This window comes from Drosophila erecta, unplaced genomic scaffold (assembly GCF_003286155.1).
Source record: "Drosophila erecta strain 14021-0224.00,06,07 unplaced genomic scaffold, DereRS2 tig00000092-arrow-pilon, whole genome shotgun sequence".
NCBI lineage: Eukaryota > Metazoa > Arthropoda > Insecta > Diptera > Drosophilidae > Drosophila > Drosophila erecta.
In genome coordinates, this window is record NW_020825207.1 from 1458112 (window position 1) to 1482174 (window position 24063).

General features: G+C 46.0%; 6 protein-coding genes across 20 annotated transcripts; 3 read left to right on the forward strand and 3 right to left on the reverse strand.

Annotated features, from left to right (window-relative positions):
• The first annotated feature begins 104 nt into the window (after positions 1 to 104).
• LOC6548007 lies at positions 105 to 2258 on the forward strand. Of its 3 annotated transcripts, XM_001976466.3 has the most exons (4): positions 472 to 687; positions 794 to 839; positions 1525 to 1561; positions 1837 to 2258. In XM_001976466.3, exons 1-4 carry the CDS (start codon positions 619 to 621, stop codon positions 2096 to 2098), a joined length of 414 nt encoding a protein of 137 aa, XP_001976502.1. In that variant the 5' UTR covers positions 472 to 618; the 3' UTR covers positions 2099 to 2258. The 3 variants fall into 3 exon arrangements, with proteins under 3 accessions (XP_015011533.1, XP_001976502.1, XP_026835802.1); XM_015156047.2 differs by lacking the exons at positions 1525 to 1561; positions 1837 to 2258 and adding an exon at positions 981 to 1474 and having other exon boundaries at positions 105 to 687; XM_026980001.1 differs by lacking the exons at positions 472 to 687; positions 794 to 839 and having other exon boundaries at positions 1560 to 1714.
• Positions 2259 to 2268: 10 nt separating this feature from the next.
• On the reverse strand, positions 2269 to 6748 carry LOC6548006 (G protein alpha s subunit). 6 transcript variants are annotated; one of them, XM_015157184.2, is made up of 9 exons: positions 6650 to 6748; positions 4402 to 4905; positions 4229 to 4325; positions 4047 to 4167; positions 3349 to 3477; positions 3105 to 3284; positions 2919 to 3043; positions 2665 to 2738; positions 2269 to 2603 (listed from the first exon to the last, which is right to left on the reverse strand). In XM_015157184.2, the coding sequence occupies exons 2-9, from the start codon at positions 4675 to 4677 to the stop codon at positions 2457 to 2459; spliced, it is 1149 nt and encodes a 382-aa protein (XP_015012670.1). In that variant the 5' UTR covers positions 4678 to 4905; positions 6650 to 6748; the 3' UTR covers positions 2269 to 2456. The 6 variants fall into 6 exon arrangements, with proteins under 6 accessions (XP_015012670.1, XP_015012671.1, XP_001976501.1 ...); XM_015157185.2 differs by having other exon boundaries at positions 2665 to 2747; XM_001976465.3 differs by having other exon boundaries at positions 2665 to 2747; positions 6437 to 6734.
• Positions 6749 to 7221: 473 nt separating this feature from the next.
• On the reverse strand, positions 7222 to 8962 carry LOC6548005 (probable transaldolase). Its single transcript, XM_001976464.3, has 3 exons — positions 8818 to 8962; positions 8153 to 8276; positions 7222 to 8093 (listed from the first exon to the last, which is right to left on the reverse strand). The coding sequence occupies exons 1-3, from the start codon at positions 8912 to 8914 to the stop codon at positions 7319 to 7321; spliced, it is 996 nt and encodes a 331-aa protein (XP_001976500.2). The 5' UTR covers positions 8915 to 8962; the 3' UTR covers positions 7222 to 7318.
• A 410-nt stretch (positions 8963 to 9372) lies between these two features.
• On the forward strand, positions 9373 to 11782 carry LOC6548004 (digestive organ expansion factor homolog). The gene is made up of 3 exons (XM_001976463.3): positions 9373 to 9752; positions 9811 to 10515; positions 10571 to 11782. The coding sequence occupies exons 1-3, from the start codon at positions 9437 to 9439 to the stop codon at positions 11704 to 11706; spliced, it is 2157 nt and encodes a 718-aa protein (XP_001976499.2). The 5' UTR covers positions 9373 to 9436; the 3' UTR covers positions 11707 to 11782.
• A 1313-nt stretch (positions 11783 to 13095) lies between these two features.
• Positions 13096 to 22205, forward strand: LOC6548003 (calcium-transporting ATPase sarcoplasmic/endoplasmic reticulum type). 8 transcript variants are annotated; one of them, XM_026980007.1, is made up of 10 exons: positions 13097 to 13370; positions 16385 to 16532; positions 16609 to 16626; positions 16717 to 16799; positions 16874 to 19045; positions 19105 to 19220; positions 19282 to 19518; positions 19580 to 19697; positions 19768 to 19885; positions 21941 to 22205. In XM_026980007.1, exons 2-10 carry the CDS (start codon positions 16415 to 16417, stop codon positions 21967 to 21969), a joined length of 3009 nt encoding a protein of 1002 aa, XP_026835808.1. In that variant the 5' UTR covers positions 13097 to 13370; positions 16385 to 16414; the 3' UTR covers positions 21970 to 22205. The 8 variants fall into 8 exon arrangements, with proteins under 8 accessions (XP_026835807.1, XP_026835808.1, XP_026835809.1 ...); XM_026980008.1 differs by lacking the exon at positions 21941 to 22205 and adding an exon at positions 21414 to 21676; XM_026980006.1 differs by lacking the exon at positions 21941 to 22205 and having other exon boundaries at positions 13096 to 13428; positions 19768 to 21159.
• An 8-nt stretch (positions 22206 to 22213) lies between these two features.
• Positions 22214 to 23944, reverse strand: LOC6547995 (WD repeat-containing protein 47). The gene is made up of 5 exons (XM_001976461.3): positions 23690 to 23944; positions 23379 to 23536; positions 22903 to 23305; positions 22611 to 22834; positions 22214 to 22556 (listed from the first exon to the last, which is right to left on the reverse strand). Exons 1-5 carry the CDS (start codon positions 23723 to 23725, stop codon positions 22331 to 22333), a joined length of 1047 nt encoding a protein of 348 aa, XP_001976497.1. The 5' UTR covers positions 23726 to 23944; the 3' UTR covers positions 22214 to 22330.
• Positions 23945 to 24063: the final 119 nt, after the last annotated feature.

The following is a 24063-nucleotide window of genomic DNA, read 5'->3' on the forward strand; positions in this document are numbered from 1 at the left end:
TTCTGGTTGGACTTGGCAACCAGATTTATAGTGAATATATCCTCGCTATAAAATCAAGCGCAAATTTTAAAATATTTCACCCTCTATACATTTCGTCAGCGCCAACCAAGACCGCTTCCAGATGAAATGGATTCGCGGTTAACTCAATTAACCGGGAAACGGCAAACGCAACAGACAGACACAGGGACCTTTATGTTGTCGTACCAATGAAAATTAAATCTAATAATCGAACATATGTCCGAGTGCACGCATGTTTGCTGAAATCTTGACACTCTCACTCTGTTTGTGGGAGTACTTACCATTAGTGGCTAGAAATATGGTGCAAGTGACGCATTAAGAGCATCAAGGAGACCGCACTAGCCCACCCAGCCCACGGCCATCGCCATCGCCACAGCCATAGAGCCACTAAGCCGTTAATAACGGGTGCGTTCCTGCGGTCTTTTAGCTGTCGTCGGTTATCTGCATCATAAATTTGCCATCACCCTGTTTAAGTCAGAGGATGTTTGCTCCGAATCGGGTATAAAACGAACTGCGGCGCGGCATAGCGGCACAGTCGTCTTCAAATCCCGGCGAGAATCGTTTCCAAGTGCACCAGGCTAACGGTCAACGACTGGAATCATGAATCTATATGTTCTTCTGGTGGTGGTGTCGGTGTTCCTGCACTTCATTCAAGCAGCGCCCAGTGTGGTACGTACATCGAGTGGGTTTTTGAAGTGTTTTCGAAGAATAACCAGCGGAAAGCCACGGTGCTCGTGTAACCGGACTACAATTACTATAGCTAACTATGTTTTAGGATATTTCCAACGACGAACTGCTGGATGGAAAATATCTTTGTGAAGGTAACGAGACAAACTGCGATTTTCCAACAAGCATTGAAAAACGTCGAAATGCTTTATACTCGAACTTTAAAATTAGCTTAACCAACAGCTTAGCTTATGTACAAAGCCATTAATATCCTAATTTCTTATTATTTCGATTAGATTTTCCAGCGTTAAGAGAGTTGTGTAACGGATACAGCGCGAGTTTCCGACAAACTGGATTTCCAAACGACGACCTTTCCACATCGCCGTTGTTTAACGACTTTTACAAACTCTTCCAACGAAATGTAAATATTTTTCTGTCCAAAAACAAGAGCCCCGAGTCCTTGCAAGAGCGCTTCTCGAGAACAGTTTCGAAACGCGGCTTAGACAGCATTGGTGGCGGCCACTTGATAAAGCGGACGCCACTTGACAGACAGCTCCTAAGCGACTAGAAATGATTGAATGACAATCCCAACTTCGCACCACTCCATTGACTTTGACAATATCGATGACCGAAATGAAACTGAAGTGTAAATAAGCATGGTCTTTCTTTAAATATGCGCATATGAAATGTTGTTAATAAATTATTGCATTTGTAAAGAGTTTTACTTTCACCCTCGTAGTGTACTAACCAGAAGAGAGTTCTGTAAATACCTAAGTCTACCCACAGCACCTTGACTTGCACTAATCATTTACTACCGCAAACACATGCTGCCCCAAAAAGCTGGCTCCAAGAAGTACGATGGACCTTTCATAGTAAGGTGAGTGAGTCTAATACAGTAGTACCCGTACAGTAGTACGTTCAACAGTGGCACGTGAATGCCCGTCGTGCGACACGCTTATCAGATATCTGGGACTGTGCTGCTGCTATCAGGTCTTATCCGAATGTTATCGAAATGGGTGCTATATATAAAGTATGTAAATATGCAGATAGCAGATCCGCTTAATACGAGGCTATCCCAGCAGCTTGCCTGCTATTTACTATTACTCACTGAAACTAATCCCCAATCACTGAAACATATGTCCTGATCCCCAGATTGATTTCGGCTGCAAATGGACAAACGGTCGTCTGCTACGAGTGCAGCCAGTCGGACTTCAAGGCGAAGTCCTCCGTGAAGTCGTGCGGGGATCGCTTCGCGCCCGGCAAGATCGGGTCCGGCCACCACCGGGACCTGGTGCCCTACCTGGTGAGGATGGACCCCCTGTACAAGGACACCTGGAGCAGTAAGCTCAAGCGCAACTTCGACGAGATCGACAAGGCCTCCGCCAGCTTCAGCATCCTCAACCAACTCGTCTAGTGATACCTGCGACAGCACCTAAATGCAATTGCAAACGCAAATGTAAATGCCCACGGATACGGATTGTAATAGCGGAAATACTCTAAAATGCTTCATGTCAAGGGACTATAGAAAATAAAGGAGGTGCATCCTGATACAATACATTCTGAAATAATTGAAACGAGCGTGTCTGTTATTAACATGTTTATTTATTATTCTTTAATGTTGAGTTTTGTGAAAGGTCATACCAGATCTAAATGCAGCGAATTTTTTGTTTTAATCAAGGGACTATTTAAATACAAATTACATTTGATAATTATATTTAAAACAGTAAGTCATTAATATTTTTATTTACTTGCATTACGGCGATGGGGATAACCTATAACAATTCATATTGACGAAGGTGCATCCTTTGAATAATGTCTCTGCAATCATTAAACACACGTTTAATGTTTTCTGTGTCAACGGCGCATGTGAAATGTGGATAGCAGTAGTGTTTTCCGTCTCCGCTAGCGGTAGATATACGCTATATAGGAAAGAGATCCATTAGGTTGGATAGTTGGGCTAAGAAGCGAGATATAACCCACCAGAAACTCGTCTCGTATGAAATATTTTGCTCGTATTACTTCTGGGTCGTCATTGGATTCCATTATTGCGTCACCTGTGTCGACAGCACATTTGAAATTAGACAAAAACACATTATCCATTAAATTTCTTAAGTTAACTTGGGCATGATTTTCGAATTTGAAGGAATTTTCTGGGCCAGATCTGATGAGTCCCTCGCCGACTTACAGTTGCCAAAAGATCTGAATGCAACTATGGGTTATACTATTTTACTTACTTGGCGTTTGGTATTTGTTAAACTCGGAGAAATATTCCGACAATTTACTTTTTCCAGCCTTAATTTTCTCTGCTAACAAATCTTGCTTATTTAAAAATAGTATAATAGAAATCGTGCGAAGCCATCTGGAAGATGAAAGATATTTAGTTTCGAGACCTCAATATTGGCCCAAGTTGCAAGGTTCACCTGTTGTTCCAAATACTCTTGAACAAATCCAAAGATTCTCGAAGTCGATTTTGGGTGGGATCTTCCCGCAAAACCATGTTATAACTTGAGCACGCAGTTACGAATATAATAGCAGTTACATCATTGAAACACTGAATCCATTTCCTACGCTCGTCTCGCTGTCCTCCAACATCAAACATGCTGCACAGGAATATACATCAGTTCTAGAATAGATCTAGAATATCAACGGCCGGGCCACACTTACTGAAAGTTTACTTTGTCCACTTGAAATCTTGTTTCAAATATTCCAGAAGTCAAAACACGGCACCGAAGAATATCCTGCTCATTAGGGGTGTAGTTTGGATTCTTGATTGTGCTCACTCGGTCCAGGAAGCTTCAAAGCGGAATATCAAGTGTATAAATAAGTAATAGCTTCTACTGGCTTAAATACAAGTACAAATGCGGCTTAACTAGATTTCAGCTAGCATACACTACTGAAACTTGATGTCTAATATATTGTTTCCTGGGGAAATTAAGCCAAAATCCTTTTCAACTTGGAGGAGTCAAAACTGTGAACACTATCTGAATGCCATGTGCGAGTGCACTTATTAGCAACGAAACCATTTGATTCGACTACGAAATCCTTTTACAACTCCATAATACTTCTACATTCAGGCAAAAAGGTATTGGTGGTGGTTCTATTTCCAGATAGCCATACTGCAGCAAAGCAACAATATTCGAGGACTACTTCATCAAGCGGGTTACTTTTAGAATTAAGAGTTGCATACTTTCGATCCAACGAATTTCTGCACTTCCAAGAGAAACACACAGTTAAGCTTTCAGAACAATTGGCATGCACTCCGTGGTTAATAAACAATTAAAACTGTTTGTATTGCTACAGAAACTATTCGTTTGGCTGAACACACCGACTTTAGAATGTCAAATGTAAGGGGCAGTACTTACTATTTCGCACAATCGATTAATTGATACTCATTCGACCTCTCATAGGTTTGAAGAACGCCCTTGTCTTTCCATAGTTCTTCTGTATGTTCATAAAATTCAGGAGGATAATTAAAGTCCGGACCTGTGGAGCGAGGAGAGGAGTGTTAAGTGTACATTAAGCTGGGGCGCGCAGAGCCACTTACTAGATGCATAATCCTGAATGTACTCCACTCTGGGTTCATTTTCCTTCTTTTCTAAAGCTACAGGTGGATTAAGTGTGCTCATGGCTCCTGTAATAGTCTGCAATGTTGGGAATGTTAGACGAGTTTAGCAAATTTAGCAAGTTCTTGACGCAAAGGGCTGGCAGGGAACTCACCAAGATAGCGTCTCGAATATTCTTTTTAATATCATCAATTTTCTGTTTCTTCTCCGAGTCAGAAAATCCGTCGACATGCAATATTCGCATTTGCTTGACTATAGTTGATTTGCCGGACTCGCCCGCCCCCAGGAGGAGCAGCCTGTGTGTGGCCCTGTAGAGCTGTTTGTCCTTCTGCAACTGTCTAGATATTGCATCGCTCCGGCGCTTCTGGCTCTTCGAGTCCTCCGAGTTCACGTCCGACTGCTTGGACGTGGGCGACCCAAAGCAACCCATCGCAGCCCACGGGGTCCACCAACACGTCGCTCGGTTTTCCTGGTTCGCGTCGGGCGACTCGGCACCCCTTGTGCTTTCTCCGTTCTGCTCCAGTATAGCTGAGTGCTCGGGTTCCTCGGATCTAACCACAATCCCTTGTGTGCTCGTCGGTCTCCGGTCTCCGATCTCCGATCTCAGTGGCACCACCGTTGGCGTTGGCTCAGCGCTTCAGTGGATCTCCGCAGCAGGCTGGATTCGGTGGTATAGTAGATGGAACAATGAGTAATAGATAACAAGGTACGTGCACCAAAACCAACTAACGTTTGGTGGTTACATAGTTTCCTATTCCCACTTTGCCCCCCTAACTGGGCTGTTCCAGCAGAAACCCATTTTGATTGCATAAAACCCAAAGCACCATCCGCAGGTGAGCCGCCGCTCCAAGGGATCCCGAACCCACTTCAGAGCCCCTATATCATCTGCGCGTGTACGCGTGTGTAGCGCCCCAAATTGGGTGCCTAAGCCAAGGCGACGCTGCTGACATTGCCGCCCACGAAAGTCCCGTGAGTCACTGGGTTTCGGGTCCCAAAACCGCTGGCATAGCATCGGAATCGGCATCGGCATCGGAATGAAAATCAAAATCAAAATCAAAAATTACTCCACGCAGCGCGCGTACATTCGCGTTGGGTGATTGGAATTCATCACATTCATATTCACATCCATATTCACAGGCACATTCACAGCGACATTCACATTCACATTCACATCGACATCCACAACATCGGCGTAGTGTAACAGGTGAAGAAGGGGGCGGAGAGGGTGGAACTCTCGCGCATACTGGGCAGCAGGTACGCATGTATATAGAGATACCAACCCAACATAATTCCATCTGCAGTCGAGGCTCGAATGGAAGGGCCCGGATACGCGGATTCGATTAGCTTTGGCTCGAATGTGGACCTACGGTCTACTCTGTGCCTGTGCCTGTGCACGGAGGAGTGTGGGCACGCGTATATTAAGAGTATTTAATCTAGCAATTATTGCCGACCGACGGGAGTCGCAGGAAGATATGTACATATGTATTGGCTATACCCTATATATGGCATGTGGGCATATAGGCGGAGGGGGCGGTGGCAGAAATGGCAGATATGGCAGATATGCAGATTTTAATGTAAATATATGTACATAAATTCATCGGAATCGGAATCGGGATCTAAGCGGGCACGGGCACATATATATCTCACAGATATGAGTACACACCGTTGTGTATCTACTCGTATATACGTGCGTATGTATTTAGATATATACACAAGTTCTCGGTTCGCATGTGTGAATGGATGTACATAAATAAATGTATGTACATATATCAATACGTAGTGCTCCGTGCCTCCGAATCCGAATATTTGCCATTTCTTTGACACTTGGTTAGAAAAACTATATTATACCTATACCATCGCGAATCGGATCGAATCGAATCGAGTCGAATGGAATGGAATCGCATCGCATCGCAACGCAGCGCATCTGCTTGGATTGGTTTGGATTGGAAGGAATTCGATTCGATGGATGGGATTGTATTTTGGATATTCATGCGCGAACGATTTTTCACTGATTTCAGGTTTAAGGACATGGGACGCAGGTCGCAGGACGCAGGACGTCCGAAAATCGGGAGCTCGCTCGAGATCGAGGGGCTACGGGGGCGAATCACATCTCTGCGCGATGGCAATTACGTGTGCGAACGCGACTATTCCCTGCGTTCGACAATGGTTATTGTTTACCGTGAAATTACCGAACATTTTTATTCATGGGAGCAACTTCGGGCCAAGACTATAGGTGCACGACTCGGTTGGGAGCGACTTTTGGGGTCTGAAAAACTGGCAATTCTATCGCACCCGACGCGCCAGCCACTGTTTTCCGGATTCCCAGTGTTCTTAGTCTCTGCGTGCTCGCAATTCATCAATTTGTAGCTTAAAAATTACTTTTAATACCAGTACTAACTCACTTTTTATATATTTTTTATTTTATGTATCAACCTAGGGATGCAACGAAGTAGATACTTTTATCGATAGTCAGCCCGTCTATCGGATAGTGCGGGCGCAGATGTAGATAGATATACTACTGGGGCAAAAGCGCCTATGCAAAATGATGAAGTGCTATTTAGGTTCTTTAGAAAACCACCATAATTTATAGAATAGAGCATGCCGAACTATGCAGAATAGTAAATCTCAGGAACACCCGTCCGATACTTTACATGACCAGGCCCTCTACAGGCTTACATATTTATTTTACACGGTTGTGTAGAAAACCAGTTTGAAGTTTTTTTTTGATAAGGTATCAAACGTATCTTTATCTGTGATATAATTTGCATATTTTGTTTATTTTGTTAGACGTTTAGTATTCATTATTACTATCCCTATCTGCAACGAGTAATCATACGATATATATATATTTACATATATACATTTATATATACATATATGTACATATATATATATATATATATATATGTATTAAATATAACACAAATATCTATCTCATTCAATAATTTCCATTACTCTCACGTGAAATCAGTCATCTGTTTTAACTGTAGTGTTTATTAAAGTATAAAATCATTGTCTTTTAAGAAACGAATGCCTTCATCCTCCACCTGCTAGCGGATCCAGAGGAACATCTACTTAAGATAGGTCTTAATTAAATTCTCCAGCTTAACAGTATCCACGGCGAACTTCCTGATGCCCTCGGACAGTTTGTCGGTGGCCATGGCGTCCTCGTTGAGCAGCCAGCGGAATCGGCTCTCGTCGACGGTGATCTTCTCGATGTCCTGCAGCTTGGCGTTGCTCACGGACAGGTAGGTGACGACCGACTCGGTCTCGTTCTCCAGCTCCTTGAGCAGCGATGGGCTGATGGTGAGCAGATCGCAGCCAGCCAGGGCCTTGATTTCGCCCACGTTCCGGAAGGAGGCGCCCATGACCAGGGTCTTGTAGCCGAACTTCTTGTAGTAGTTGTAGATGTTGGTCACGGAGATTACGCCCGGGTCCTTGAGGGCCTCGAACTTCTTGGTTTCCGTGTTGGCCACGTACCAGTCCAGGATGCGGCCCACGAATGGCGAGATGAGGGTCACGCCCGCCTCGGCGCAGGCCACGGCCTGTGCAAACGAGAAGAGGAGCGTCAGGTTGCAGTGCACGCCGTGCTCGTTCTCCAGGATCTCGGCCGCCTTGATGCCCTCCCAGGTGGAGGCCAGCTTGATCAGGATGCGCTCCTTGTCGACGCCCAGGGATTTGTACAAGCCAATGAGCTTCAGTGCCTTCTCCACGCTCTTCTTGGTATCGAAGGACAGGCGGGCATCGATCTCGGTGGAAACGCGACCGGGGACAACCTTCAGGATTTCCGTTCCGAACAGCACGCACAGGTAGTCCATGGCCTCGGCCACCTGCTCACTCACGGAGCTGGAAACGAGCTTATTTTATGTAGCTCTGTGTGGCGAACACCCAAGTGAACTGCTTACCCCTTCTTGCCCTTGGCGTACTCCACCGCCTTTTGGACCAGCGGCTGGTACCGCTCCATGGATGAAGCGGACAAGATGAGCGACGGATTGGTCGTGGCATCCGTGGGCTTGTAGATGTTGATAGCTGGAAGCAATATGTAAGGTATTTGCATAAGTGCGGGGCCAAATTACATTGCGAATTCTAGAAAGACCTCGAAACCTGTTGAGCGACTTTCATTTTTCAATCGCCCGACCGAAAATATCATCGAACTTTTCAGATGTCTAAGCAGGTTTGGCACTCCGATCCGAAACCTTATCTCTGTGACACTCTATAGTATACTTTACTATAGCGGTCAAATTTCTAACACACGTAAGCACCTAAGGTCAAACTAAAGTCAGCTCGGCTTTGCTTTTCACTTTTATTTGATCTTCACTGCGGCAGACACGACGCATCCGATGGCCCATCGTTCATGTTTATCTTTTGGATAAATCCATGTATCCTATGTATCTTTGGATTTGCACTGTATGTATATCTGATTGTTTATATGTCTCCGAGCTCAGATCCACAAACAAACGAACATGCGGTTGCATTTCTAAACTTCCAAATTGGGGACAAGCTTACGTTTGCTTTGAAATCTCACTTATCTTGCTTAGAGATATATCTTTTACCATGAGTGCGTACTTACCTTCAAAGTCGCCGGTGTCAGCCACAATGGTGGTGATTTTCTTGAGTTCCTGTAGTACCGACATCTTTTGCTTTTTCAACGTGCGATCACTTCCCATTTCCCAACTTCAATGCAATAAGACCGCCACTGGAGCGGCAATTTATACCGCCGGCTCTGGAAAAATACCGAACAGCCCCAACTTGGGGTTAGGAATAGGTATTGGGGGGATTCCTGCAAATTAACCAGCCTTAAACCAAACTTAAAATTAAACAGTGGTGATGACAGCAATTAAGCTAATCTAAGGTGAAAAAGTGCATCTTTGAACCAGACTTTCATAGTTAAAACTAGGCAAACGTATTCAATAGAACCTATCTACGGGAAATCAATTCATTAATGGTCACCAACTGGGATTTATGTTCGCTTCAAATCTGAAAAGCAACCATTTTGACTCGTTAAATTCAATTTCTTAGTCAATTTTTGGATTTGTGGTACTATTTTATGTCTATATTTGGAATATTAAAATTAATGACTATATAAGGATTAAATTAATTTTCTTTAACGGCTGTTTGGCTGTCAATTCACCACACGCCATCTCTACGAGCTATCGATATGTCTATCGGGGATTCCTCAATCAAACCATATGTTTGTTGATCCACACGTGTGTGCGAAAGATACTAGTAACAAACATTTTAAAATGAAACAAAAACACTCGAAGAACAGGGCGAAACCCTACAAGAAACCAACTCCCGCCCGTCGAAATGAGAAATTCTCGAAGAACTACAGCTTCATTCAGAGAAGCAAGCAAATGGAAGAGTCCCACCGCAGGGAACGGATGCCCACAGCACCGAAACAGGAATATGAGCCCGTGGCAGAGCTGCTGCCGGAGATCCAGGACGAGGTGGACGAGACTGGGTTCTATGAACAGCTCGTAACTGGTTTTAATAACATACCCACAAGTAGCCATCCTAATGATCAATAAATGTATCCCTGACTAACTAAGAGTCTCGCTTTCAGATGATATTTTAAGCTCAAAAGCGGAGGAGGAAGAGGATCACGTTATTCCCGTGCCCAGAAAGATCAAACCCAAAAAGGAAAAGCGTTCCGAGAAGCTAAGTGTCGACTTGGAAACATACAATTCGTTTTCGAAACGCTTCGATTTCGAGCTGTCCACGGACAATATCAACGATTTGATTGCGAGAAAGGACGTTAAAGCAATCAAGAGCAACTGGTCTGGTCTGGGGAATGTAAGGTTCGATATACCAAGATTGGCTGACGACTTCAAGGAGCCAGACTGCAGTGAGCCCAAGGACATTGCGAGTTCGGGAGATCTACAAAAGTTGGAGGTGAAGGCGTCCATTTGTGGAAACGCCAAGCTGCCACTCACCGCCCTGCAGTCCCAACTCTTTTACATCGCCAATAACTACCAGGATGTATACTATCCCCACCGAACACATGGTAACGCCGAGGATATTCGCTATGTGTACTGTCTGCACGCCCTGAACCACATGCTGAAAGTCAGATCCCTGATATTGCGCAATAACGAAAAGGTTTCGGCGTTGGCCAAGTCACAAAAAATGTCGCCCAACGAAATCTCTATACCAGAGAGCTTCAGGGATCAAGGGCTCAAGCGGATGAAGGTGGTTTTTGTAGTGCCCTTCAGGGAATCGGCTCTAAGGATCGTAAATATAATTGGAGATCTACTCTTTGGCAGTCAAGATGGTAGGAAACCTGTTGACAGCAGAAAAACTGAATAACCAATCATTGTCCTTTACAGATCAGGCCAGGAAAACCTCGATCGCGAACTATGAACGCTTTCTGGGAGATTACTCCGGGAATACGATTTATTTCCCGAAAACCAACCCAAAGCCGGTGGATTATGAGCAGACTTTCAGTGGCAACACGGATGACAACTTCAAACTAGGTATTCGTTTTACCAAGAAAACCATGTCCCTGTTCTCCGATATGAACTCATCAGACATGTTGATCGCGTCTCCTTTGGGACTGAGAATGCTGGTTACGGACAAGGAGAGCGATTTTGACTTTTTGAACTCCATTGAACTGCTGATCATCGACCAAGCCGAATTGTTCCTGGCACAGAACTGGGAGAACCTCCTACACTCCCTGGACCACCTTCATCTGCAGCCTCAGAAGCTGCCCGATACGAATTGCCAGAGGGTGCGAACTTGGTGCCTGAGTGGAGCGTCGAGTTTCTACCGCCAAACCCTGTTCTTCTCGTCCCACGAGCTGCCGGAGTTCCGGGCAGTGCTTAACAGCAAGTGTAACAACTACCAAGGAAAGGCGCGAGTCTCCAACCTGGTCGAGAACGGAGACATCAGGAACGTTCTGACCCCAATACAGCAGGTCTTCCGCCAAATCACTTGCTCCAGTGTTGAGTCGACTTTCGACGACCGGTTCCAGTATTTCGTCAAGAATATTATGCCCCAATTCAGTAAGCCCGGCTTCTCGCACTGCATGCTCTACGTGCCCAGCTACTTCGACTACGTCCGGATACGCAACCATTTCAAAACCGAAATGGTCAGCTTTGTTCAGATAAATGAGTATACCAAGAAAGAAAAGATTTCCCGGGCGAGAGATATATTCTTCCACAGCGGAGCATCTGTGCTATTGTACTCGGAAAGAGCACACTTTTTCCGGCGCACCAGGATTAAGGGCATCCGGAACTTGATCATGTACCAGCCGCCCAACTTTCCGCACTTCTATTCCGAGATGATCAATCTGATGCTGGAATCGAATCAAAATCCGCGCGATGGATTCGGGGACGCAATGTCCGTCAGTATCCTGTATACCAAGTACGATCTGCTAAGCTTAAGTAACATTGTGGGAAGCGAGAATGCTGTGAAATTGACCTCGGGCAAAAAAGATTCCTACCTTTTCTCCACCAAAACGTAAATGCTTTCAGAGCAGACTTTGAAAAATGTACATATTTAGTTTTCAATTAAACATACTAATTGTTAAACCAAGTAAATAGTAATGTATGTGATAACTTTCGGTTGTTGCTCTATTTTTGGACCTAAATGCTTTTGTGACGTAGACGTATTTCAGGAGGAACTGGCTAGGTGATTGATCTGATGTTAAGGGTGGCGATGTCTTCTCTTTGTCATTACGCAATTCTAAATTATGAAAAAATGAATAATTGCCAGGCGGTTGTGTAATAATAGGCATCATAGGTAATGCTTTGTAAACAGATTGATGAGCTTTTTATATATTTCGGCTATGTTTTTAAGTGAATATCCTTGCATTTCATTGGCTGAACTTGCATTATGTAATAAAAGGCATCAATATTAAAGCAGGTGATAAATAACATTAATTTGGTTTTGTTTTTATATGACTACAGCATTCGATAAAGAAAGATAGTTTGACTTCTTGTTGAAATCCGGAATCATTGAAGGGCTGGCCGAGGGATTCAGTGGCCACTTAGCATTACCATTTGTCGCGTTCTTAAATATGCGATATCCAGCGGTTGACAACCGCATCAATCCCAGATTTGCCAGTCCCAAAATAAACCAGAATTTCTGGCTGCATTGTCATTTATTAACATTTTTAAATATACACATAGGTAGCTTATAAAAGTTCTGGCCTAGACATATAGAGGTAAAATAGTAGCCAAATGCATATTTATGGGTCTCTGTGAAAAGTCGTAATAGCTGCTGCACAAGGCGGATGGTTGATGGCGGATATCATACGGCAGAAACGTGTGCGGAGAACGCTCTTGCCAAGATCTGAGAGTCCGAGTCCGTAGGGGCATTACAAGCCTATAAATAAAAATAGTCGACGGCTGCCAGTCTCTGCTGAAATTGGGGAAAAAGGCAGAAAAGCCAAAGAAAGAACGACGGGTTCGGAGGCCGACTGGTGGATGCTCTTCCCATTTCCATGGCGGGGTTATCCCCGTTCGACTAGGTCGGGAATGGGCTAGAAGTATTGGGGCAGGGAAAGTCATTCTGGAAATGTAGTATTTGCCAAGGACAAGTAAAGTATTTAATGGGCTATGGATAAAGGCTATGCATAACTATGATACTTTGATATTCTAGCCCATCGACAGTGGCATGGAATAGCCAGTGGCAGGCGCCAGGTGCCAGCCTTCCCCAGGACACATTCCAAGGGACCCCAAACATGACCCACTTGAAGTAGTTCGCACCAAAGGTAGAAACACCTTTGAGTGACAAACCCTTCCACACAACCCAGCATAATTTCCCCAGATTGGTTTAAAAATACCGATTCCTAAATATTAGACAAACACACGTGCATTGCTCGAACTACGTCTACACTCACACTCCCAGGCACAGGCGCAGGCAGAGGCAGAAGTGATCTCGCCACATTGCCATTGCTCTAGACTTTCGTGGCCGTGCGCTCCCGCGGATCCGAGATCGGGCACATACATGCATACATATGTGGATGGATGGTGCCCGTGTGCCCATGGTTTTCCCACCTATAGCTAGTCGCATATATCTCTGGGGGACCGCGGTGAAGTCTGCTTCGGCGAGGTACGAACGAGCTGCACGAGCAGATCTGAACCGCCACCATTCGAATTCGGATCGCATTGGATAGGATAGGTGGTAAGTGCTCGAAAGTTTGTGCGTGCTAAAAGTATTTTCCCGGGCCAAAATAGAGAGTGTATGTAGTTTTGGGAATTTTGCCAAAATATATGAATTTTGTAATTCAAATAGACACTCTCATCGAGCAGCGTTCTCCTTGCGTTCAGTTGCCGTTGATCGTTATAATAGCGCGATCTTTGTGTTAGCTCTTGGTCTTCCGACTGAAATAAATTATTATATAATAACGGAATTTTTGCTAGGAATAATAATTGTAAGTTTTGTTGATTTTCTGCAACAACTCCAAAGCGAATACGCCAGTGATTTACTCCAAACTGCCAAATCCATTGGGTAAACCAAATAAACCCTTGAGAATATCGAAAATTCGGCCGCGCGCTTTAAAGAAAACCAAAAACTGGAAACCAAAAGTTATTGAAATGCCTACATATTGAAAAGCCTACATACGAACATGCTTACACTCGAAAACCGTGCTTCAAACTCAAAGTGTTTTTGCCCCCAGTTTACTTGCCATCCCGAGTCCAAAACTCGTAGTTCGATCTATCTACATGCAATATCCGTAAGGGCGACGATTCGGTGACCTCGACCTCCGCATAGAATCGAAAATTTGAATGTCACCAATACGAGAGCACTCCACGAATAGATCCGATCCGACACAGATGTAAAGTTTTCCAAGTGCCCGAGGTCTATGTATCTGTGATTGAAAATCTGGTTATGCAACCGCAATCTTTGGGAATATTCGTACCCGAATTCGATTGATCCTACCCTTGTACTGTACCTGTAGCCCAAGTAACAAGCACTAGAACACGATCTCTAGAACTCCTTCACTACTCACATTCATAGTTTATTGGTGGTTACTTCGGTTAGTGATTGTAACTGGCTTCCAGTTGTAAGAACTCGCTGCAAACACAGTTTCATAGCATCGGATAGCTAGCAGTACATTCATCCCAGGAGCATGCCCCAAAGAGCTTTTTTTGAACCCACCCAGCTATTATACAACCCCTCGATGGACTTGTCAATCGGAAATTCGGATTCCGATTCGGATTCGGGGACGTGGGACGTGGGAAGCGTATCGCACAAGTGTCGACATCCATTAGCATGGAGATATCTCTGCTCGCAATATCATAAGCCGTTAAATCGTACATATAACCGCGCAGAATAAGAATCTTTCTCCCTACGATCGTCTCTCTGTATATGTACTCAAACTTATTTATGTGGTCCTAGTACATATCTTTATATCTTTATATCTACGAATGTTCAGAATTGAGCTGTATTTTTCGGGTGCTAGGACGCTATTTTTAGCCCATCTCGGACAGAGGCGATTTTTTGCTCCATAATGCACACACATGTGTACATTAGAGGTATATAGGCTATATGCATGATGATGTTTTCGAAACACACGTCTGTGTGCTCAAAATATAAGTAGTTTTCGAGCACATTGCTTGACAGTTTTTCAAAAATAACGCCTTTTGAAGGCGGCCAACTCTAGAAGGCACGTTATCAGAAGTTACGTATGTAATTATGCTGTCCCCAGCGCAATATTCAAGCATTATGCGAGTTGGCTGTCGTTCAAAATTCCCCGTATGGCCTGATTCTAGTGTCTGGTCGCGAAAAAGATTAAAATTAAAATTTAAAAATGTCGCTGCTGGCGAATACCTGGTACCCAGATCTATTTATTGCGGGCTCTTGATCTCGATCTCATTAATTTGAGCACAAAATGCGCGAAAAGAATAGTGTTGCTTGTTGTGTGGCCGAAACAGTGCGGCTGTCTCTGTCGCTCGCTAAGTGGAAATATGACAATGTATAAATAAGTTCAACCATTCGTGATAAGGATTTCAGTTCGATTTACACCACAGAAAGGTGTAAAAACATTCGGTTTTCGCAAGCAATTACAACTTGATTTTTAAAGCTTGAGGTATTTTCTAATAAAGAATCCTTCCAGTTGTATATTAACGCTTAGAAACGCTGATTAGTTTCTAACAATTGCGGCAACAACTTAAATTTCCTACCCACCTCAGCCATCGGTATTATTGAACACGGAAACTCAACAGTAATCCATCGTAGTTAAGATTCTCAGTTATCGATAACGCCGGCTATCGCAGCTTAGTTGCACAAATTGAACGCGTCAGTGGAAGTTAAGTGAAAAGGTCGGATATTCCAACAGCTCCAAGAATTACAAATGGTTAAAAGTTAGATATGGAGACAGCTGTGCACAAATAACGTAACTCGCACGATATACGTTTTCAGTCAGCCCTGTCTTGTGCGAATAATGTCGTGTCATAGTGAGGCAGAACGGCGATAGGCAGTAAATCGCGGCTTGGTACTTAGTGCATTAGTTATCAGCACACATATTCAGAAAAAAGCGCCATGGGTTATATTATATAGAGAGTCAGTTGAAAAAAGTACTTAACACACGCAGTGCGTCGTTTAGCGAGGTTAACGTAGGAGCAAGCACCCGGATCACGGACCAGGTCCCCCAATCCCCCGCAGAAACTGGAATAGAAAAACGAGAACTGCGTCTGTTGTGCGAAGTGACACGTGTGTGAATCTCATAAGCGGAGCGATTTGGCCAGGGTAACAGCCCATCATAGTAATGCAATGTTCCAGCATATTCTCCGACCTGATCCGCACAATCCGATCCCAAGTTGGCGCGATAACTGCGCGACTGTAGTGGCCAGTCCGGGCCCGATCAGAAGTGCCTGAAATCGGGGAATTAGCATGTAGCACCTGTGTATGTGCGTATGTTGGAAAGTAGCCGTGAGCCGAGTACCGTGCACATGCACATGTACGACCACTTATTCAGAACCTAATGAGGTAGTTTTAACTGCAAACGTACATGCCAGCACATATGTACTTATGTGCATACATACGTACATACACACTTGCTATTCCAGTCAGTCGTTGAATAGAGCCCAGAAAATAGCAAAATAGCCCTGCCAGAAAATTAAAATGAGCCCCTTGTGTCTTGCCTTGTGTCTACTTTCAAATCCCCACTTGAATCGCCCGGAAACTGGACGCAGGCCACTGAACGAAGAGGATAACGAATCAAGATGGAAGACGGTCACTCGAAAACCGTCGAACAGTCCCTCAACTTCTTCGGAACGGACCCCGAGCGCGGCTTAACCCTCGACCAGATCAAGGCTAACCAGAAGAAATACGGACCCAATGGTGAGAGACGCGCGTAATCCCCCTCCGCATTCCCGAGACCGAATCGACTGACGTGTTTGTTTTCTTATCGTTACAGAGTTGCCGACCGAGGAAGGTGCGAACACAGCCCGAGCAGATCCCCTGCCTCTGCCCCCACCCCCACTTCAATGTATGCATTTATTATAATAACCATTGTATTTCACAGGAAAGAGCATCTGGCAGCTGGTCTTGGAGCAGTTCGACGATCTGCTGGTGAAGATTCTGCTGTTGGCAGCCATCATCTCATTTGTAAGTGCAGCAGCAAAGTGAAACCCACCCCTAAACTTAGTTACGACCACACTCTTCCCATCTGCAATCCCCAGGTTCTCGCCCTGTTTGAGGAACACGAGGAAACGTTCACTGCATTTGTAGAGCCCCTAGTTATTTTACTTATCCTGATAGCCAACGCCGTGGTGGGAGTATGGCAGGAGCGTAACGCCGAGTCCGCCATTGAGGCCCTCAAGGAGTATGAGCCTGAGATGGGCAAGGTGGTGCGTCAGGACAAGTCCGGCATCCAGAAGGTGCGCGCGAAAGAGATCGTGCCCGGTGACCTGGTGGAGGTGTCCGTCGGTGACAAGATCCCTGCCGATATCCGCATCACCCACATCTACTCGACCACGCTCAGGATCGATCAGTCCATCCTCACCGGTGAGTCGGTCTCCGTCATCAAGCACACCGATGCCATCCCCGATCCCCGCGCCGTCAACCAGGACAAGAAGAACATCCTGTTCTCCGGCACCAACGTTGCCGCCGGCAAGGCCCGCGGCGTCGTCATCGGCACTGGCCTGAGCACCGCTATTGGCAAGATCCGTACTGAGATGTCCGAGACTGAGGAGATCAAGACCCCCCTGCAGCAGAAGCTGGATGAATTCGGTGAGCAGCTGTCCAAGGTTATCTCCGTCATTTGCGTGGCCGTCTGGGCCATCAACATCGGCCACTTCAACGACCCCGCTCACGGAGGCTCCTGGATCAAGGGTGCCATCTACTACTTCAAGATCGCCGTCGCTCTGGCCGTGGCTGCCATCCCCGAGGGTCTGCCCGCCGTCATCACCACTTGTCTGGCTCTGGGCACCCGCCGCATGGCCAAGAAGAATGCCATCGTCCGCTCCCTGCCCTCCGTGGAGACCCTGGGTTGCACATCTGTCATCTGCTCTGATAAGACCGGCACACTCACCACCAACCAAATGTCCGTCTCCCGCATGTTCATCTTCGATAAGGTTGAAGGCAACGACAGCAGCTTCCTCGAATTCGAGATGACCGGCTCCACCTACGAGCCCATCGGCGAGGTCTTCCTTGGCGGTCAGCGCATCAAGGCTGCCGACTACGACACCCTACAGGAACTGTCCACCATCTGCATCATGTGCAACGACTCCGCCATTGATTACAATGAGTTCAAGCAGGCCTTCGAGAAGGTCGGCGAGGCCACCGAGACCGCCCTGATTGTGCTGGCCGAGAAGCTGAACAGCTTCAGCGTGAACAAGTCTGGCCTGGACCGCCGCTCGGCTGCCATCGCCTGCCGCGGTGAGATCGAGACCAAGTGGAAGAAGGAATTCACCCTGGAGTTCTCTCGCGATCGTAAATCCATGTCCTCGTACTGCACCCCCCTGAAGGCCTCCCGCCTGGGCACTGGCCCCAAGTTGTTCGTGAAGGGCGCCCCCGAGGGTGTTCTGGAGCGCTGCACACACGCCCGCGTTGGCACCAGCAAGGTTCCTCTGACCTCGGCCCTCAAGGCCAAGATCCTCGCTCTCACCGGCCAGTACGGTACTGGACGCGACACTCTTCGCTGCCTGGCTCTGGCCGTTGCCGATAGCCCCATGAAGCCCGATGAGATGGATCTGGGCGACTCCACCAAGTTCTACCAGTATGAAGTGAACCTAACCTTCGTCGGTGTTGTTGGCATGTTGGATCCCCCACGTAAGGAAGTTTTCGATTCCATTGTGCGCTGCCGTGCCGCCGGTATTCGTGTTATTGTGATCACTGGCGACAACAAGGCCACTGCCGAGGCTATCTGCCGCAGGATCGGTGTGTTCTCCGAGGACGAAGACACCACTGGCAAGTCCTACTCCGGTCGCGAGTTCGACGACCTCTCTCCCACCGAACAAAAGGCTGCCGTCGCCCGTTCCCGTCTCTTCTCCCGAGTGGAGCCCCAGCACAAGTCCAAGATTGTTGAGTTCCTGCAGAGCATGAACGAAATCTCCGCTATGACTGGTGATGGTGTGAACGACGCCCCCGCCCTGAAGAAGGCTGAGATCGGTATTGCCATGGGCTCTGGTACCGCTGTCGCCAAGTCTGCCGCCGAAATGGTGCTGGCTGACGACAACTTCTCCTCCATCGTGTCTGCCGTTGAGGAAGGTCGCGCTATTTACAACAACATGAAACAGTTCATCCGCTACCTCATCTCCTCGAACATTGGTGAGGTCGTCTCCATCTTCCTTACTGCTGCCCTTGGCCTGCCCGAGGCTCTGATTCCTGTCCAGCTGCTCTGGGTCAACTTGGTATGTCCTAATGGGGTATTTATTATTTGGGGTGTTTAGTAATTGCTACGTGGTCACAGGTTACTGATGGTCTCCCAGCCACCGCTCTGGGCTTCAACCCCCCTGATCTGGATATCATGGAGAAGCCCCCCAGGAAGGCCGATGAGGGTCTCATTTCCGGATGGTTGTTCTTCCGGTGGGTTACGCAAAAGCACACATCCTTTAATCGGTATTGACTTGGCATCATTTGAATATAGTTACATGGCCATTGGATTCTATGTCGGCGCTGCCACCGTCGGTGCCGCCGCCTGGTGGTTCGTGTTCTCTGATGAGGGACCCAAACTGTCCTACTGGCAGCTGACTCACCATCTGGCCTGCTTGGGCGGTGGCGACGAGTTCAAGGGCGTTGACTGCAAGATCTTCAGCGACCCCCATGCGATGACCATGGCTTTGTCCGTGCTGGTGACAATCGAAATGTTGAACGCAATGAACAGGTGAGTGAGATAACGAATGATGGACACGATAGATACGAACCCAACGCCTTTGTTTAAACAGCTTGTCCGAGAACCAGTCGCTGATTACCATGCCCCCATGGTGCAACCTGTGGCTGATTGGATCAATGGCACTCTCCTTCACTCTTCACTTTGTTATTCTTTACGTCGATGTCCTCTCCGTAAGTATCGGGCGATGATAAGCCCTCGGAAAGTAAGCCCCGGAAACTAACCCACCCGTTTTACCCACAGACCGTCTTCCAAGTGACACCGTTGTCTGCAGAAGAATGGATAACTGTGATGAAATTCTCAATTCCTGTAGTTTTATTAGATGAGACATTGAAGTTTGTTGCTAGAAAAATCGCAGATGGTGAGAGTCCTATATATAAGATGCATGGGATTGTGTTAATGTGGGCTGTCTTCTTTGGCCTGCTGTACGCTATGATGCTTTAAGAATATAATTATAATCCATAAGCCCAACTTCATTATTCTAATTTCTAGTATAAAATGTTACTAAATATAAACAGAAACAAGAACCCACAATTATATACATCTAACGTAACGACTTTAACCCCATGAAGTTTGTTCCCAAATACTACTGATTTCCACCCGGTGTCACTGAATTGACTGGTGGCACCAAAAGATGGGCCGACTGACTCGCTCCTGGCTTTTGGCTTTGAACAAACAGCGTTAAATGATCAATATTTTCTATGAGCTAACGATTTATCTAACACGCGTATACCCTACATAGATAACTGTGTTTGTATATTATTAAATTTAGCAGGATTGCTTTTTGTACATACAATGCTCTATATACATAAGAAAGTTCTACAACGGCACATTCAATCGCATTAGTTAGTTTCGTCATATAATTTCACCGGGTTGCCAAAATAACCGTGTAGGGAAATCCAAGTCTCTGGAAATGAGATGGCTGTTTGTATTAAACCAAACATTTGTAACTTCACAATTTCGTCTCTGTGTTTAGAAACTGGAATACTAAAGTGTAGGCTTAACCATGCAGAAGAACAAAACATTACAATCGACGAATGATCATGAACAATTTTTCTTTTTCCCATTAAGTAGAACCAATAGCAGTAACCTTTCCAAGTCGAATCTGTGCGTTGATGTTTAAAAGATTCAAACCGAGCGTCCTAATGTTTTAAGAGTAGTATCCTGTCCCTGGGTTTGTTTAACGTAATTCAGTCCCCTACGAGTATTCACCGAATGCAAACATTGGTTCATTCATTCCATTACTGTAAGATTTTTTTGAGCACAAGATATTAAGTAGATAATGCGGCTGTACGCAGTTGACGCCCCAGATCTGGGCGCCACAAGAGCGTCTCGGTTCTCCGTTTCCGTTTCCATTTGTATTGTATTGTATGTACATCTATGAGCAAATGATTAGGATCAGGTCTCTGGCAATCGTACATAATGCATAAGGCATGCATCCGAGTAGCCGAATAGAAAATATTGGGGACTTGTTAAAAGAACATGTGTAACTTACGTCAGTCTCAGTTGTAAGGAGTTAAGTAATCCTTCTACCATTCTATAGAATACCTACTTAAATTAACATTATACATAATTTACTCTGTTATACAATTAGAGACGCTGTGAATTGATTAAACAAAAATTACCTACACCTAACATTAAAGAAATAAATTATGCAGAACTAAACCGTGCTGGCTCTACGAAACCGGACGACTGGGATCCAAAAACCCCAAGTTCCCAACGCTTATCTGCGCTGCTCCCAGTTCTTAGTTCGTAATTCCGTTTGCTTGCACGATGCACGTGACCCGTTGGTGCAACTGAATCCTTCTCGGCTGAATCGGCCGACGACCTAAACGTTCCCACCAACCTACCTACCATTTTTCAACGAACTATTGTTTTTTTTTATACAGTCAACCCCAGATTTCATTAACTGGACCCCGATTAGTTACCATAACACAAATTGAATCCATCCCTGCTTTAGAAAAGTACGTGCAGTTATTACATTATGTCCGGGTGCGCCAAGTCGATGTGAATGTAGAAAAGAACAATTGCTGTACATTATGGTCTAGTACATTATCGTCGCACTCGCCGGCATAACCGAGAACACACAGATTTGAAATTCAGCATGTAAGATATCTAAACGTAAACGAAACAATAAAACAAGAAATCCGAACCCGGCCTGTGTACTGTACTCAATTCCCACCCAATCCAAGTAGAATCACACGCACACAGAATCACCCCTAAACTGCAATCCTCTAGGCTGTAAGTACGATCCCACCGACGCTGCTAAATTCCAGAATTTCGGAAGATGCCGCTTAACTGGTCCCCAGTGCCACTCCACCGCCATTCCCCCACGAGTTATGGTTTGCTCTTGCGTTGGTTCACCCCCCCGATCGAGAATCCCCGGTAATAATCCGTATTCGCCCCGAAATTGTAGTTCCTGATGTCGTCGTCGACAGGATGTAGAGGTTTGGACCACCAAAGCCGATACGAATGTGAAAGTGAATGTGAATGTGAAGGAGGACAAATTTTTCTGCCTTTATCATTCGTGTATTAATCGCTAAGCCAGCCCTGTTACTTGCAACTGCAACATTAAATCCAACATAAATCAATTTATTTGCCTTAGAAAGTAAAATATTAATGGAACTGTGGGTTAGTAAGAACGGATTTAAATAAATATATACCAAATATATAAATTAGAACGGCTCTGTTTGATTTGCGCTCTCCCCTGCTTTTTGGGTTTGTTTATTTAATAAATTAGATCAGTCTGAACTATTCTGCGGAAATACCATATCGACAACGAAGTTAAAGCCGTCAAAGCTGGAGCTTACGAGGGAGGTAGGGCCCACAGGGTGGCCGTCTTGTCCGCCGACGTGGAGATAAAGGAGAACTCGGTCGGATGCCACCGGATGGTGATGGCCTTGTCCTTGTGCTCCGCCACCACCACCGAGGACAGCTCGTGGGCCAGGTCACCCTGCAGATCCGTCAGCCGGATTGAGTTGTCGTAGCTGCACGTCAGCATGTAGTAGGCGGATGGGGAGAATCGGACGCACCTTTGAGGAAGTGGACGGTTAGCCAAGTGGGAGAGGGTAGCTCGCAAGTACTACCTTATTTCGGCGGTGTGGGGATAGAACCGCTGAATGGGCCGATTGCCCCGGATGTCGTACAGAGTACAGGAGCTATCGGCGTGCCCAGAGACCAGAAGCCTGCCCGTGGGATCCACACAGACCGCGGTTACAGCGGAGCTCTCCAGACCTCCATCCTTCCGATCGTTATCCAGGGTGTTCACAGAGACGTTCACTCGCAGATCCCAGAAACGTATCGTCTGATCCTGAAATACATCACAGTAAATGGTTATAGTCCGGCTGGGAAAGATCTTCTCCAGATTTTTTCTCCCACCTGGGATCCCGACACGAACATCGCGTTGTTCCAGCTGTAGAGGGACAGGATGTGGCCAGTATGACCACTGTAGGCCTGGAAGGGAGTGCCGGAGCCGCAGTCTGTGATGTAGATCTTGCAGTCCCCGGCACCGCCACTCGCCAGCAGCCTGGACTTGGTGGACGAGTCGTCCAGGAAGCACATGTCCCGCACCGTGCCGTCGTGCATGTTCAGCTCCATCTCGTGGCCCACCAGCTGGTTGGTGTCGTTGTTGAAGCGCATGTACTTGATGGTCTTGTCGTTCGATCCGGTGGCAATGAGCTCCCCGTCCCGCGACCAGCAGGTGCAGTATATGGATCCCCGATGGTGCTTCGTGCGCTTGCAGAGAACGGATGGGGGATACACAGCCGTCTGGTGTCCATGTCTTCATGGGATGCAAAAGGAAATGAGTTAAAGTCGCTCTTGAGCAGGGCAAACGACTACACCGACTCAATTACCTCAGCTTGGACAGCGCGGGGTACTGGCAGATGCGGAAGGTCTTGGAGTTGGAACCCACCGCGTACAACTTTCCATTCGGATGAAAGTCGACGCTCCGAATCGCCTGCGAGTCCGACAGTGTGGTAACCGCCTCGAAGTGCGGCCTTTCTACATCGCCCTGTGGCAGAGAAAATGGTCAATCAATGGGATACATGTCATTCGGATCAACCCAGATGCATATGCTTAGACTCTTTTGTTTGCTGGCCACCAAAAGTTGCTTGCGTGTTCAAAATAAACAGAGCCATCTTCAATGGCGGATCAGCACTCGCACCTTGCCCAAATCCAGGTCCCTCGAATCCGAATTCATGAATGGAGCAGTTGCCGAGGATCTCTATTGTTTTTCACACGTATTTCGAGTACTTTCCGGAGCTTGGTTCGGATCTCTTTCGCCCACAAAATTTCTAAGCCATCCAAGGTAATAGAACGTACAACTCGCTACGGTTGAAATAACAAAAGTGGGGAGAAACCACCGAGTCGCAGTGTTGGTCAATCTTTCAGATGCACCTGATTTTACGTTTCGATTGTAGAAAGATACGTAAACTATCTTGAAAACTCTGTTTACTTCGTTTCCAAGCGGCGTTGCCAGGAAAAATAAATACATTATGTATATGTATAGATCCAGATGATCCCAAATGAAATGCGTTC